The 12,787-nt window shown below is 35.3% G+C and overlaps 1 protein-coding gene across 10 annotated transcripts in view; it reads left to right on the forward strand.

Annotated features, from left to right (window-relative positions):
- LOC140764015 (kinesin-like protein KIN-6) overlaps positions 1-12,787 on the forward strand; it is a 54,316-nt gene that overhangs the window by 19,554 nt on the left and 21,975 nt on the right. For 8 of the 10 annotated variants that reach the window (XR_012104941.1, XR_012104942.1, XR_012104939.1 and 5 more), the window contains exons 9-18: positions 629-711; positions 1,273-1,417; positions 4,778-4,832; positions 5,044-5,189; positions 7,372-7,614; positions 8,054-8,141; positions 8,258-8,337; positions 8,509-8,574; positions 8,667-8,766; positions 8,854-8,966. Coding sequence is in view for 6 of the 10 variants with exons in the window: in XM_073102429.1 (XP_072958530.1) it covers positions 629-711; positions 1,273-1,417; positions 4,778-4,832; positions 5,044-5,189; positions 7,372-7,614; positions 8,054-8,141; positions 8,258-8,337; positions 8,509-8,574; positions 8,667-8,766; positions 8,854-8,966 (1,119 nt within the window). In the remaining 4 variants the exon portion in view is untranslated. The remainder of the gene's footprint in view (positions 1-628; positions 712-1,272; positions 1,418-4,777; positions 4,833-5,043; positions 5,190-7,371; positions 7,615-8,053; positions 8,142-8,257; positions 8,338-8,508; positions 8,575-8,666; positions 8,767-8,853; positions 8,967-12,787) is intronic. The other 2 variants (XM_073102431.1, XM_073102432.1) reach the window with 2 other exon arrangements.

Raw genomic sequence — 12,787 nt, forward strand, 5'->3', positions numbered from 1 at the left:
AGCTAGGCACTCCAAGTGACCAGTGAAATTTTAGATTTTAACTCTGTAATGCAAGTTTAATTCATTTTGAAAAATGATTTTCTGACTTGAGCTTCATAGTTTTGTCTATTAAAGGCAAACCGGTTAAATGAGAATTAGTGATTAACACACGTTAGTTAAGGGGGCATGTTTCGCCTATTTATTTGGACGACTAAACTTGTTTGATCTTTCTTCTTTCTTTTTCTTTTTTTGCAAGAAAGAACCTGAAAAGGTATGTTAGTTAAACAAGATGCAGCTTGAGTTCTCTTACAATTTATTTCTAACAATTTCTCTCAACTCGTCAGGAAAATTTTGATGTAATTCATTTTAGGAACTTGAGCCATAATCTCAGACTTCAATTTAAGTGATAATCAACTCAGATATATTATTTCGAAAAGACAGAAAAAGAAAGAAGTTCTTTAATTTATCTCAAGCAGAGGTTACTAGCAGTTTAGTTACTACATGTTAGAATAGTTTTACATGCAGGCAGGTGGTATCACATATTAGAGATCAATATTTTGTGGCTGTTCCGGAGCTATTATTTGCACCATAACTTTTATTGTTCAACATTATTGTTATCTAATGATTGTCTTATTCACATGTTCTGCAGATTCTAACTGTAAAGCCTGGGGAACATGATTATCTGGATACATCATTTTTATTGAGACAAGCATCTCCTTACATGAAAATAAAGTATTACTTTTACACCTTCGTGCCTCGTTCCTCTTTTCCTTCCTCCGTTTCCTGCCTCCTGTACAAAATTTGTTGCTAATTACTGTGCACATTCCTTGGCAAATGAAAATGGATGACTGCTTTATATAGATATTTATGTATGATTAAGAGTTCTAGGTGCATGTGTTGTTCCTTTTAGTGCTGAGTGTTTTTACTCTTTTTGACATTTTAATACTCTCCAGAAAGCATACAGATAGTTATATCTAGCTTTTCTTATTCCTGCTCTTAAGATGTAGATAGAAAATCAACTATCTTAAGTATAAGTTTGATTGAAGAAAATGCAACTAAGGAAAGGTAACATATAAGACATTTTGAAGTAAAGTGTAAATAATAACTAGAATTTATTTCTTGTTTCTGTTCCACTTCTGCTTTTACAGCTGAAGACCAGGTTTCATGTGGATATTACTTATAGTTGTGTTCATGCATATTTTAGATGAAATTGACCTTAAATTCATTAGAGTTTTTTTTAGTAGACACATTAAATTCTGTGGTTTGTTCATCTCTTTCATCTCCTTTATTCAGGTTTACTAATGCTGAAGGTTCGTCTAGTATGCCTTCTCAAAAGAGAAGTAATGCTTCACTAATTTGCCAAGAGAATAAAAAGCGAAGGAAAATTGATGATCTCGAATCTTCGTTTGTATGTTCTTTCAAAGATTTTGATGCCAATGTGTGTTTTATATCTTTTTTTATATCTTATTTTAGCTGAAGTTACTTTTTTGTAGAATTACTTACATGCTTTCCAGTAGTGTTCATTTATAACTCTAGAATATGATTGAGTCTGGCTAATGACAGAAAACTTTAAATTTTTTTTACTTTTATTATTTGAGTAGCAATTGAAAGCAACATTTGGTTGTAATTCTGCCTTAGTTCTATTGTACTTATTGACTTGTTTTGATTTACTTGCTTCTTTGATTTGCACGTTATATACTGAGTTCTATTTCATGTGGCTATATAACTTTAGCCCGTTTATAAAGCGGATCTCGGTTTGGATTAGAGTTGTGTAGGGCAGCGATGACTGTGTTGGTATTGACAATGATAGTGCTTGTGTTTTTGGAGGATTGGGGGTTGATGATTGAAGTTGGATTCAAGTTTGACTAGAAACTAGGAATGATGTGTCAACTTAAAATATGACGAAATTTGATAGGTCCATGGGAAATGATGCAACGAGGAGAAAGCCATAGCAGTCAAGTGTCATGAGGAGGCAAGACAATTTTTGGCCAAATCCATCTTTTAGGCCTTGAACATTGTACTTTGCCATTTTAGGAAAGTTTTTTTTACTTATATCTTTATATTTAGAACTTGTAATTCTTTCTGCTATTTCAATGTGTTTGGGCCAAGTTAATTTAGGTTTCTATGAATTTAGGTCAAAATGTATAATTTTGGAAAGTTCTTTTGTCAAAATAGGGTTGCAAGTTCTTTGTTGGTCTATAAGTAGTCCTGTAGGTCTATGGTTGCATTAATTTTTCTCACTTTTTTTTACTTTTGTCTATGAAATTTCAGGAGACATAGAGAAACCTTGACCAACTTGGTGAGAGAGCTATGAAAAGTCAAAACGAAGTCAAACTAGAAAAGTCAAAAACTGAATGCATCGAACTCTAAAAAGATATAAAATTTTGAATACTAAACTAGTGTAGGGTTATATTTTGAATACAAATAGGCTTGGTGAGATTCAAACTTAAGACCTCTGTTCTTAATTCACCAAGTACTTTAAAAGCTTAAGTTTTTAGAGAATATTAATTTTTATATTTTATATTCGAAGAACTAGGAAATGGGCATAGTGCGATTGACTTAATTGGAAGTGATTTTGCTCATCCATGGGGAACAAGAAGAGTAACAAAATTCCTAATGGCCTGTGGTAGGACTCTTGTTTGGCCAAATTCCATCATATTGGCATTCAAAATTGTGTTTTTGCCATTTCTCGTCATTCAATTCTAGGGTATTTGGGTTGAGTTAATTTATGTTTCTTATATTGCTTGTCAAATTAGGGTTTTGAGTTCCATGTTAGTCTACACACACTTAGGGGCTAGCAAAATGTGACCGAGTCTAATAACCAGATACAATAGCTCAGCTTTTGAAGGTTTAGTTTAATTGGGCTTGGGCCATAAACAGGTCAACTCGCCTAACCCAATTAATAATCAAGTTGGGTTTGTGTTTATTTTCTCAACTCATTTAATCTGATAAAGACTCAACCCACTAACACGTTTATGACATGATAACCGGTTTATGACACGATGACCCAATTATGACTCTGATAACCCGTTTATCACTCGAATAACCTTTTTATAACATGACAAAGTAAGATTCACTTATAATCTGCCTCTAGACCGCATGTCTAATTATTGAATTCTATCTCTTGCTCACAGTTCATTGCAATAAATTATTATGTGACAATAGATCAGCTCCGGTTGATGTCGCCCCTTCTTGGATCACCTATGCCTTGGTACCTTGAGACATTGAAGAAGAAACGTTGATGTAGTAGTTCTGCTCCTCTGAAGTGGCATTTGGAATAAAACAACTTCTCACACTGTATAAAGTAAGCTTCTTAAGGGATCCTTGAGTTAGATGGCTTATGGCCATATCAATTGGATCAATCAAGTCCCTTTTGAATATCTTTGGAATCCTTATAATAGATCGTGAGGAACATCTTTGGTTTGTACTATGTGAATCCCAGAAGTGTTGTCCAAACACCACTTTAGTCTTCTTTTGTGTACTTGCATTTGAACACTCCTTGGTGCTGTTTGAATGACATCTGGTACAACTGCTGTATTTGTCGTACACTTGGATCTTCAACTACTTTGTTACAACTGATCTGCCATAAGCAGTTTCTTGGTCTTCCGTATACCCTAAACCCTATATATATATAAACTCAAGTACAAGTGTTTTTGTCCATGAATTTGCCATTACAAAATACAAAATAATTGCACTAACATAACTCGTATTAAGTCCAAAATCATTTGGTAGTGGGGGCCCCTTTGATGGTTTATCACTTCAACTTAATTGGCTCCTACTTTAACACCAAGAACAACTAAGATGAGAAGTATGATATGGAGTTGGGCGACATAAATACAGGCTAACAATGGACAACGGTGATCCTTAAATTAGAGATAGCTTTTAATGGTTTTCATAGAAAAAATTTGACCATAGAACTTCTGAAGTGGAAGAGATTGTGTTCTTCAAAGATCAGCATTACCTAAACAAAAGATAAGTAGTTGAGTGAAAATAAAGGTGCAATTCCTGAAGTTCAGGATTAATGACATTTTATTAAATTAAAACATGCTATCATAAGGGACATCACATAATATGGGACGCTTCTTTCTAGGTCGGAAAGGCTGATATACAAGATCTGAAGTCACTTTTCTCGAGGAGCTACTATATTGTCAAATGCAACATTTTGTGTGTCTTGTTGAGCTCAATTTCAATTTAGTGTAAACTATACTATTAAGGGAACTTTTTTGCATTTCCTACCACCTACAAATGTAGTTTCAGCAGTGAAACTAACCAGAGTTTATAGCTAATCCATTCAATAAAAATTGCCTGATTTGTGCTTTCTTGATGTTGTCGTTGGTTTTCAGTGGTTGATTGTGGTGAATTTTAATTCCTGGCATGTCTACTTTGCTAGTGCGGAAACTTATGAATTTTAATTCCTGGCATGTCTACTTTGCTAGTGCGGAAACTTAACAATATGTATACACAAATATCAGTACATATTCTTTGATGTTCTAATATTGCTACTAATAGAAAGTAAAATCTTCACGGCTTTTCTTATAGTTCAGAAGGTGCTTTCATTAAAAGAAAAGTATGCAATTCCACTTCTTACATCATTTTGAATCCCTGCCTCTCCGGTAGTTTTAACATAACATATAACAAGAAATTCTTATGAGCAGCAGTTCAATTGACAGTGTCTGACTTTACAATCAAAATGAGAAAACTTTTAGTAATCATAGTATATGATCGAAATTCACTTCAACATCACATTGTCAAGAATAATCCGAGTACACATTTCATTTCCATTTTCTTTCTTCTTCAGGTTGGAGGAAAAAGTGATTTGGATGCAAATGATGAACATCAATCTTCTCATAAAGGTTCAAAAGCACTTTCTTGCAATGATAATATTTTCTATAGAACTCTTGCAGAAATTGTTGGATAGATAGATTGAATTTCTCCATTGTTTACTATCTGTTTCTGTTCAGACCGAACATTGTTCTGTTCTAATTTTGATTTTGGTTGCCAATGAATGAATTTATAGTTCATTCTATTAAAGAGATCGAACCATCAAATAAAATATTTCTCCAGAATCTACTGAAACAATGTCAATAAGCATGGGACTTCACAATGACCTCTATGCTGAATTACAAAGAGTGACAAGAAATGAAGAACTAATGAGGAACTTTGCAAGGGCTATATGGGTTGTTCTAAAGCAGTATAAGCAAAAACTTTCGGTAATTCTCATCGTCTATGTTTTTTTCCATAATTCTCGGTATCATATTTGCACTTTATTTATTCAGAAGTTATTTGTTTTGTATGAATATCATGTTTGGTCATTAGGATTGAACATGCTCATTAACAAATTAGCCAAAGGAATTGTCATAACCTGCATAGCTTGATAGGAAATCTTGCCTTCAACCAACTGTGATATAATTGATGTGCAAATAAATTTCTAAAAAAGCATTAGGGCATCTTAACACACAAGTATACTCACATTTGGTCATTGAATAGGTGTCACGACCCAAAATAGGAATCATGACCGGCCATGCATCTCAATATGCTTGAGTTGCACGAAGCCTTAATAATACTCTCTACGTATACGATGACAAGATAAATAAATAAAATGAGAATGTGCTTTATTAAAATTTTATTACTAAATGCAATTGAAATAAAATAAACAATGTTAATGTTTATGAGTCTCTAAACTAAAATAAAATAAAATAAAACCTTCTAATCTAAAGCACAAAATCTAAAAGAGCGGAAAGGTAAATAGGTGAATCCTAAGTGGAGGTGGAATCCGGGTACATCACGCTTAGTCGCCCCGCTGACTATTACCTGAAATAAATAAACAAATACAAAAAAAACAATAGAACTCGTGAGCCAACAACTATAGCTCAGTGAGTGGAATCCACTCGAACCAAATAAATTTTTAAAACATATTAATGTTGAATAAATTAACTAAAAGCAACAATATCCATGATAGTATGCAATAGGCATGCTCTCTACATAATAACAATGGTAACAATAGAGAAATGTCACAACTTGTAACCTTGCACGTTTTCCAACATATTACATCTTTTTGATATTTATACTGTCATATGTCTCAATGGGTCTAAACCCTGTGGATCCACATCAACTAGAAGTTACCTCGAGATGACGCTCGGGATTTTTCTTCATAGCTGATCCGGTTAGGGTCATCAGAGGGTATCACCCTGTGATCAACACACTCTGTCTTTTCCTCTAACCGTTGAGAGAAGTTAGAGTCACCTAGGAAGTTTTTCTCATTTTTCCTAGGACTGTTCCCTAACCCCGCTAGAGTCACCTAAGAAAGTCACCACAGTGATCTAACTTAGGACTTTCCCTTGGACTTCCAGATAGACTTGAGTCACCACGGAAAATCGCAACGATTTATACCGGGACTGTTCTCTAAGTCATATTAATACTAATCTCATTTTTTCTTTTCACAAATTTTAATATTAGCACGAAGTATAGTGATGCCGAGCCGCGCTCGAGCCTAAATTGAGCCTATTATCAAGCCCTATTCAAGCTCAAGCTGGAGGTGGCAGCTTGCCGAAGGAGGAGGTGGCAGACTCGGGAAGCTGAAGGAGGAGGTGACGGGGAAGCTGAAGGAGGAGGATGAGGTGGTCGGAAATGTTTGTTCCTCATTTCGACAAAAGTTGTTGCTTTTAATAAGTATTCCTTCAGTTGGTGAGGTGTGCAATCGAAAAAGACAATCCACAATGATCCAAGCATTAAATATACATTCTATTCATTCTCCATCATAAAAAACAAATAGAAAGGCTAGAAGAAGGCTAAAAAAAGAACGATTGAGAGGATTGGTGTGATAGAATTTGCCCATGATGTGATAGAATCTACCCATGCAGCTACCAATATTAATTGAGAAACTCGGTAAAATCCAACAGCTTTCTAGATGCATAATGATTTGCACTTTTGCTTTGGTTTTATATCTGATGGTTAATCTATAATGCGTATTAAATTGATGAGATTAATCTTTAATATTGATGTGATTTAGGCTGTAATGGTACATTCCTTCTCACTTCTCTCCTCGTCCCAACACTTAGACAGTTTTGCCACTGCCACTCAGGAGTGTAAACAAGCCTATCGAGCCGAGCTTGAGCAAGCCGGCTTCAGCTCAGGCTCGGCTCAAGCACCGAGTCGAGCCCATGCTTGAGCTGAGCCGAGCCCGAGCTTTAGCCAAGCCAAGCTTGAGCCGCTCATTTTTTTTGACACCTCTATCATTGAGTAATTTGACTTCCATCATTCTGTTAATTGTTAAATATCTGTTGTTTTAGGACTACTACTTAGTGGTAAACATGTTTTTGTGAGTTTTATTTCATCATTTTATACCTTTGAGCCGCCATTCATTAGTTCACTCTAATATTAATATTGCAACAGGAATCTGAGAATGCTGCTGAAAGTTTGAAGGAAGCCATCCGAAAGAAGGATTGCCAAATTCTGGAACTTGAAAAAGAGTTGAGGAAGATAAATTCTTGTTCTTCATGCCAAAATCATTCTTATGTGGAAGAATTTTCTTCTGGACTCGACGGATTATCTTTTTGTCTTGCAACTGGCCCGCTACTATATCCTTCAAATCAAGATAAGCTGAAAAGTACTGATGCAGCTCACAATGATTTTGTGGTGAGATTTAAGAACATTAAATGATAGTCCTTACGCTTTCTTCAACTGGTAGACTGTTCTTGCTTGGATTATTAAAATTGGTTATTCCAGATCTACTGTGTTGGGAACTTGAAAGTTCTCATTTTATGTTCAACTTGCTGGAGATAGGAATTTAGTGTTTTACTGCCTACTGATTTTGGCAGACCTACTTATTTGTGAATGTTCTTCATCTGAAGAGTCCCCGGTTGACATAATAACATAAGCAATAACAGGTCATCAAGAGGGATAACTGTGGTGCATATGTGGGTGTTCAATGTTCATCCTAACATTCTGCTACAAAGTTTATATTTGTCGGGTCATATTATTGAGTGCCTGGTCTTCATAGAACACCATTATGATGTTATATATTATTCTCAGTTACATTTTGCATGAGTAAATGTAGTTCATTTTTGTGCCACAGCTACAAGGAAGCACACCTGTCAACAAGGATACCCAAGAGCTGATATGTTTTGGTCCTAAAATAACTTTAGCTGGTCTAAATATAAAAGGTCAACTTATTAATGATTTCATCTTACCTTGTCCTACCTGTTCTTATAAAGTCATACTGCAAGTGCATACTAAAGCCCTAGCCATTTGGATGTGTTCAATGCCATTTTCTTAACAGGAAGTCCAACTGAAGATTTAAGTTCCACAGTTAGATCCTTAATACTGGAGAAAAGTGGATTTATCCCGGAAAATGTAAAGGTTAGAATCATGACAGTGTATTGTACAATGAAAGGTTAGGATCATGACAGTGTATTATACAATGATCTTGACTTCATGTCTTATGGGCAGTCTGCCAGTTTAATGTATTAAAAAGCAGCTGCATTTTTTACACTAATTTCTTGTTGAGGCATTACTACCATTTATTCTCAGCCAGGAGCTTCAAATACTACTTGTTCCAGTGCCTCCAGTGGTGGCTCAGAAAAGCAAACCAGTGAGGTAGTTAATTTGTCTACATGAAGGTATAGCTAAGCATCTTCTGGTTCCATATGCATCACTAACTTAATTGAAGCCATATTCAATCATTTTAGAGACATGAGAGCTTTTCTGAAATGGGGCATGGCAACAATGGAACAGAAGAACAAACAGAATCTGGAGTCAGGGAGATGCTATCTTTGGTTGATCCAAAAGGTTAGGTTTTAAATATTATTCTCATCCATTCTCTCTTTATTCTTTTGTTATGCTATTAATTCTTTTCATGCAATGGTTTCTTAACAGAATCTGCACATACTGATTCCATAGTCAACTTTAAGCAAGAGTGTGCATTGATGGGAGGTGTCACTGGAAGTCATACCTCATCAGAGTTGCATTCAATGCCACATAAGGAAAAGGTCATAAATCTGGATATCTTCTGCATACAACTATCTTTTTTAATATCCATGTGCATTTCTACATAATTTTCAATTGTTTTTGGATTAAGACATTGGAAACTAGGAAATAAGGTTTCATAGGTTGAGAGTGTACAAGATGTGGATGTTGAGGTGGATGAGAAGTGTTAGCAGAAAATATGAAGAAAGAAATGATAATATTAGGAAAAGCATTGGAGGTAGCACTTATACATGATCAATTACGTGAGAATAGATAGCATAATTATGACTCCAAAAAAATCATGTAGTGTACCACATACAGGGGTGATTTTATTAACATAGAAGGTTCCTTAAGAGTGATAGGAAAAATAAAACTGGCATGGGGAGAATTAGTAAGAAAAAAAAATGATAGCACCTCGCTTGAACAAATAAACGTACTAAATAAAGATTAATGGAGAAAAGCATTCCATTTAGTTGACCTTATATAGATATAGTTAGGGCTAATGGCTTGGTACTCATTGTTGGTGTACACAGAATTCTAAATATCAGTATCAATATTGCACATTCGAAAATTTGATATATGTCACCCATTGTCATGACTCGAAATAGGAATCATGATCGGTCATGCACCTCAATATGCTTGAGATACACAAAGCCTTATTAATACTTTTTAAGTGTACGATGGCAAAAATAAATAAACGAAGATCTAATTTATTAAATTTAAAATTAATTGCAATTATTATAAAACAATGTCATTAAAATGAGTCTCTAAATGAAATAAATTTAACTTTTAATCTAAAGCATAAAAATCCAAAAGAGTGGAAAAGTAAATAGCCTAAGTGGAGGTGGAGTTCGGGCACGTCTTGTTCAGTCTCCACATTGACTATTACCTGAGATAGATAAATAAATAAAAAATGAAAAGAAATCCATGAGCCAACAACTATAGCTCAATGAGTGGAATCTACTCGAAAACCAAATAAATTCTAAATTATATTAATGCTGAATAAAATTAAACTAAAAGCAACAATATCCATAACAAATTGCAATAGGCATGCTCTTTAAATAATGACAATGATAACAATAGCGAGTCATAACTTGTAACCTTGTTCAGTTTCAACATATTAACATCTTTCCAATATTTGTACTGTCATATGTCTCAATGGGTCTATACTCTGTAAATCCACATCAACTAGAAGTCACTTCGAGATGACGCTTGGGACTTTTCTTTATAGCTGATCCGGTTAGGGTCATTAGATGGTATCACTATGTGATTAATACATTTTGTCTTTTCCACTAACCGTTGAGAGAAGTTAGAATCACCTTGGAAATTTCTCATTCATCATAGGACTGTTTCGTAATCCCACCAGAATCACCTAAAAAAGTCACCGTAGTGATCTGATTTAGGACTTTCCCATGGACTTTTAGATAGACTTAAGTCACCACGGAAAATCGCAAGTGATTTATACCGGGATTGTTATCTAAGTCGTACTGATACTAGTCTCATTTTTCTTTTCGCTAAATTTAATATTTGCACAAAGTATGGTGATGCACTGAGTATAATGATTAAATGCACATAGAAAATTTAACAATTAAATTTTTGCACGTAAGGATGAAATAAATAAATTTGCACATCGAAAATTTACATAGTCTAGCAAAGGTACGAAATATAATAAAAATAAATATGTGAGTGAACCCACTCACCTAAGTTTAGGCAAGACAACTGAATCTCAAATCCCTAGCTTACGTGCTAAAAATCATCACCTTTAATAATAAATAACAATAACATTTTTAAATTAAAAAAATATTAAAAATTTTCTACAATTTAACTCAAAAATTAATAATTTTGGCCAAAATAAGCCCAAATCAGTTGGTTGGGCTGCAGTTAGCTTGCAGCCCATCCAACTAACACTTAAATGGATTGGGCCTTGGGTCCAATCCAATTAATTAATGGAACCAGGACGGGTTCCTTGGATTCGGATCCAACCTGACCCGAACCCAAAAACATAAAGGGAGAAGGCCAGACTCGGGTTGCCCGAGTCTGCCTTCTCCGAACCGAAAGGAATTGAAGGGCGAGAGAGAAAGAGAGAGGGAAAGAGAGAGAGAAAGTCCATTGGCGACCGCCGACGACGGCGGTCGCTAGCCACACCTTAAGCTCCCCCCCTCACAATCGTGGCCACAGCAACCACACGAGGTGGAGGAGAAGTTGCCGACGACGATGACGACCACACTCCAACTCACAGTCGACGGTGATTAGAGCCATGAGGGCTCTCCCAGAAGGCAACCATGGCGCAAGGCCAATGGCTTGGAGCTCTTGAGCACGAGTAGCAGTAGCCCGAAGCCGCCGGTCACCGAAGCCGAAATCCCACAAATTAGGTATTTTCATTTTACCTTATTAAACTGAAATTAAATTTGAGGGGTGGGAGAGGGCTTACCAAGGAGTCACGTGGTGGTCTCTGATGGCTCCGGCGACACTCCAGCAGGCCGATTCCACGGCGTGACTCTGACGATGAGAAAGCGAAGGAGGAGAAGAAGAAGAGAGGAGGAGGTTGAGGAGGATTAAGGGGAGAGAAAATTTAGGGTTTAATTTATAGGGCAAAGATTCAAATCTGAATTAGATTTGGATTCGGCAAATTTTCTGTAGCGCCTCGTCGCGTGTCGGAGAGGGAGAGGGGAGGGGGTTGCACTTGTAGAGCACATGCACCCTCCTCTCTCAAAATTATTTCACTTTATTTTATTATTATTTTTTCTTCAGTTCTCACACCCATATTGACCATTCAATATCAAGCTATTTGTGAATTATAGAAAATTCTAAAAAATGATGGAAAGTTCAAGAAAAATATGGTTGGGTTGGGTGCTATGAATGTGGTGCTGATGGGAAATAATGTGACTTTCTCATTGACGATTAAAAAATTAGTAAGCATGACCTAAAAATAAGAAAATTCAGATTACTCACTTAATGTAATGAATTTGTGGAGAAATTTGGTTGGCGGCTGCAGGCCTACAGCTTCCTCTATAGGGAAATGTCCTGTAGATGTTTGATAGGGAAAAGAAACTCATATTTTGGTGAACACATAATTAGAGCTTAAAACTTGTTAGATCTCCCTCTAGTTAGAGTCAGATCTACCTCCAGTTCGGTAGATTAACCTATAATCAGTCGTGTAACACCCCTACCCCTCACATTCACGTGCAAACCCATATGTCCATACCACACGCATGAGGCATGTGACATGACAGATTAGTATTAACACAAAAATACTCTTGTATCCAAGATAATCCATTTAAAAGATAAATCATACTAGAATTTAAATAGATCTTTTAGCACAAGAATTTTTGTATATGTCAGAGTAATGCTAATTAACTAGAAAATACGTAGGACGCACATAGGCCACAAAAAACCATCAAGTTTACAACTAATCCATGAATAACAATATAGCCTAATGTGTAGAATGCAATCTATTATACAAATCATAGTCTAATGTAGTAAGGGTGGTACAACTCAATTTCCATATAAATTATCATCTATATCACCTAACTTTTAGCTCACATTGTCTTTGTTATACAAGATATAATCATACTATAATATCACCAAATATAATAATATATGATGTATAACAATCATGATGCATGTCAGTCGCTCGATAATTCTGTCAATCTTAACTCTGAATATTATTCATTATGCTAGACTACAAAATTTGGTTAACACTTGATTCTTAGTTTTATAATTCTGTCATATATAAAAGCATACCTTGAATACTATAACCAATTATGTATCTCAAAAATTTAAGTGGTAAAGGAGTTAGAAAATATGATAACATGCATTCTCTAATTATATATCTATCATATAC

This window comes from Typha angustifolia, chromosome 7 (genome assembly GCF_048772165.1).
Source record: "Typha angustifolia cultivar Huaian chromosome 7, ASM4877216v1, whole genome shotgun sequence".
NCBI classification, from domain to species: domain Eukaryota; kingdom Viridiplantae; phylum Streptophyta; class Magnoliopsida; order Poales; family Typhaceae; genus Typha; species Typha angustifolia.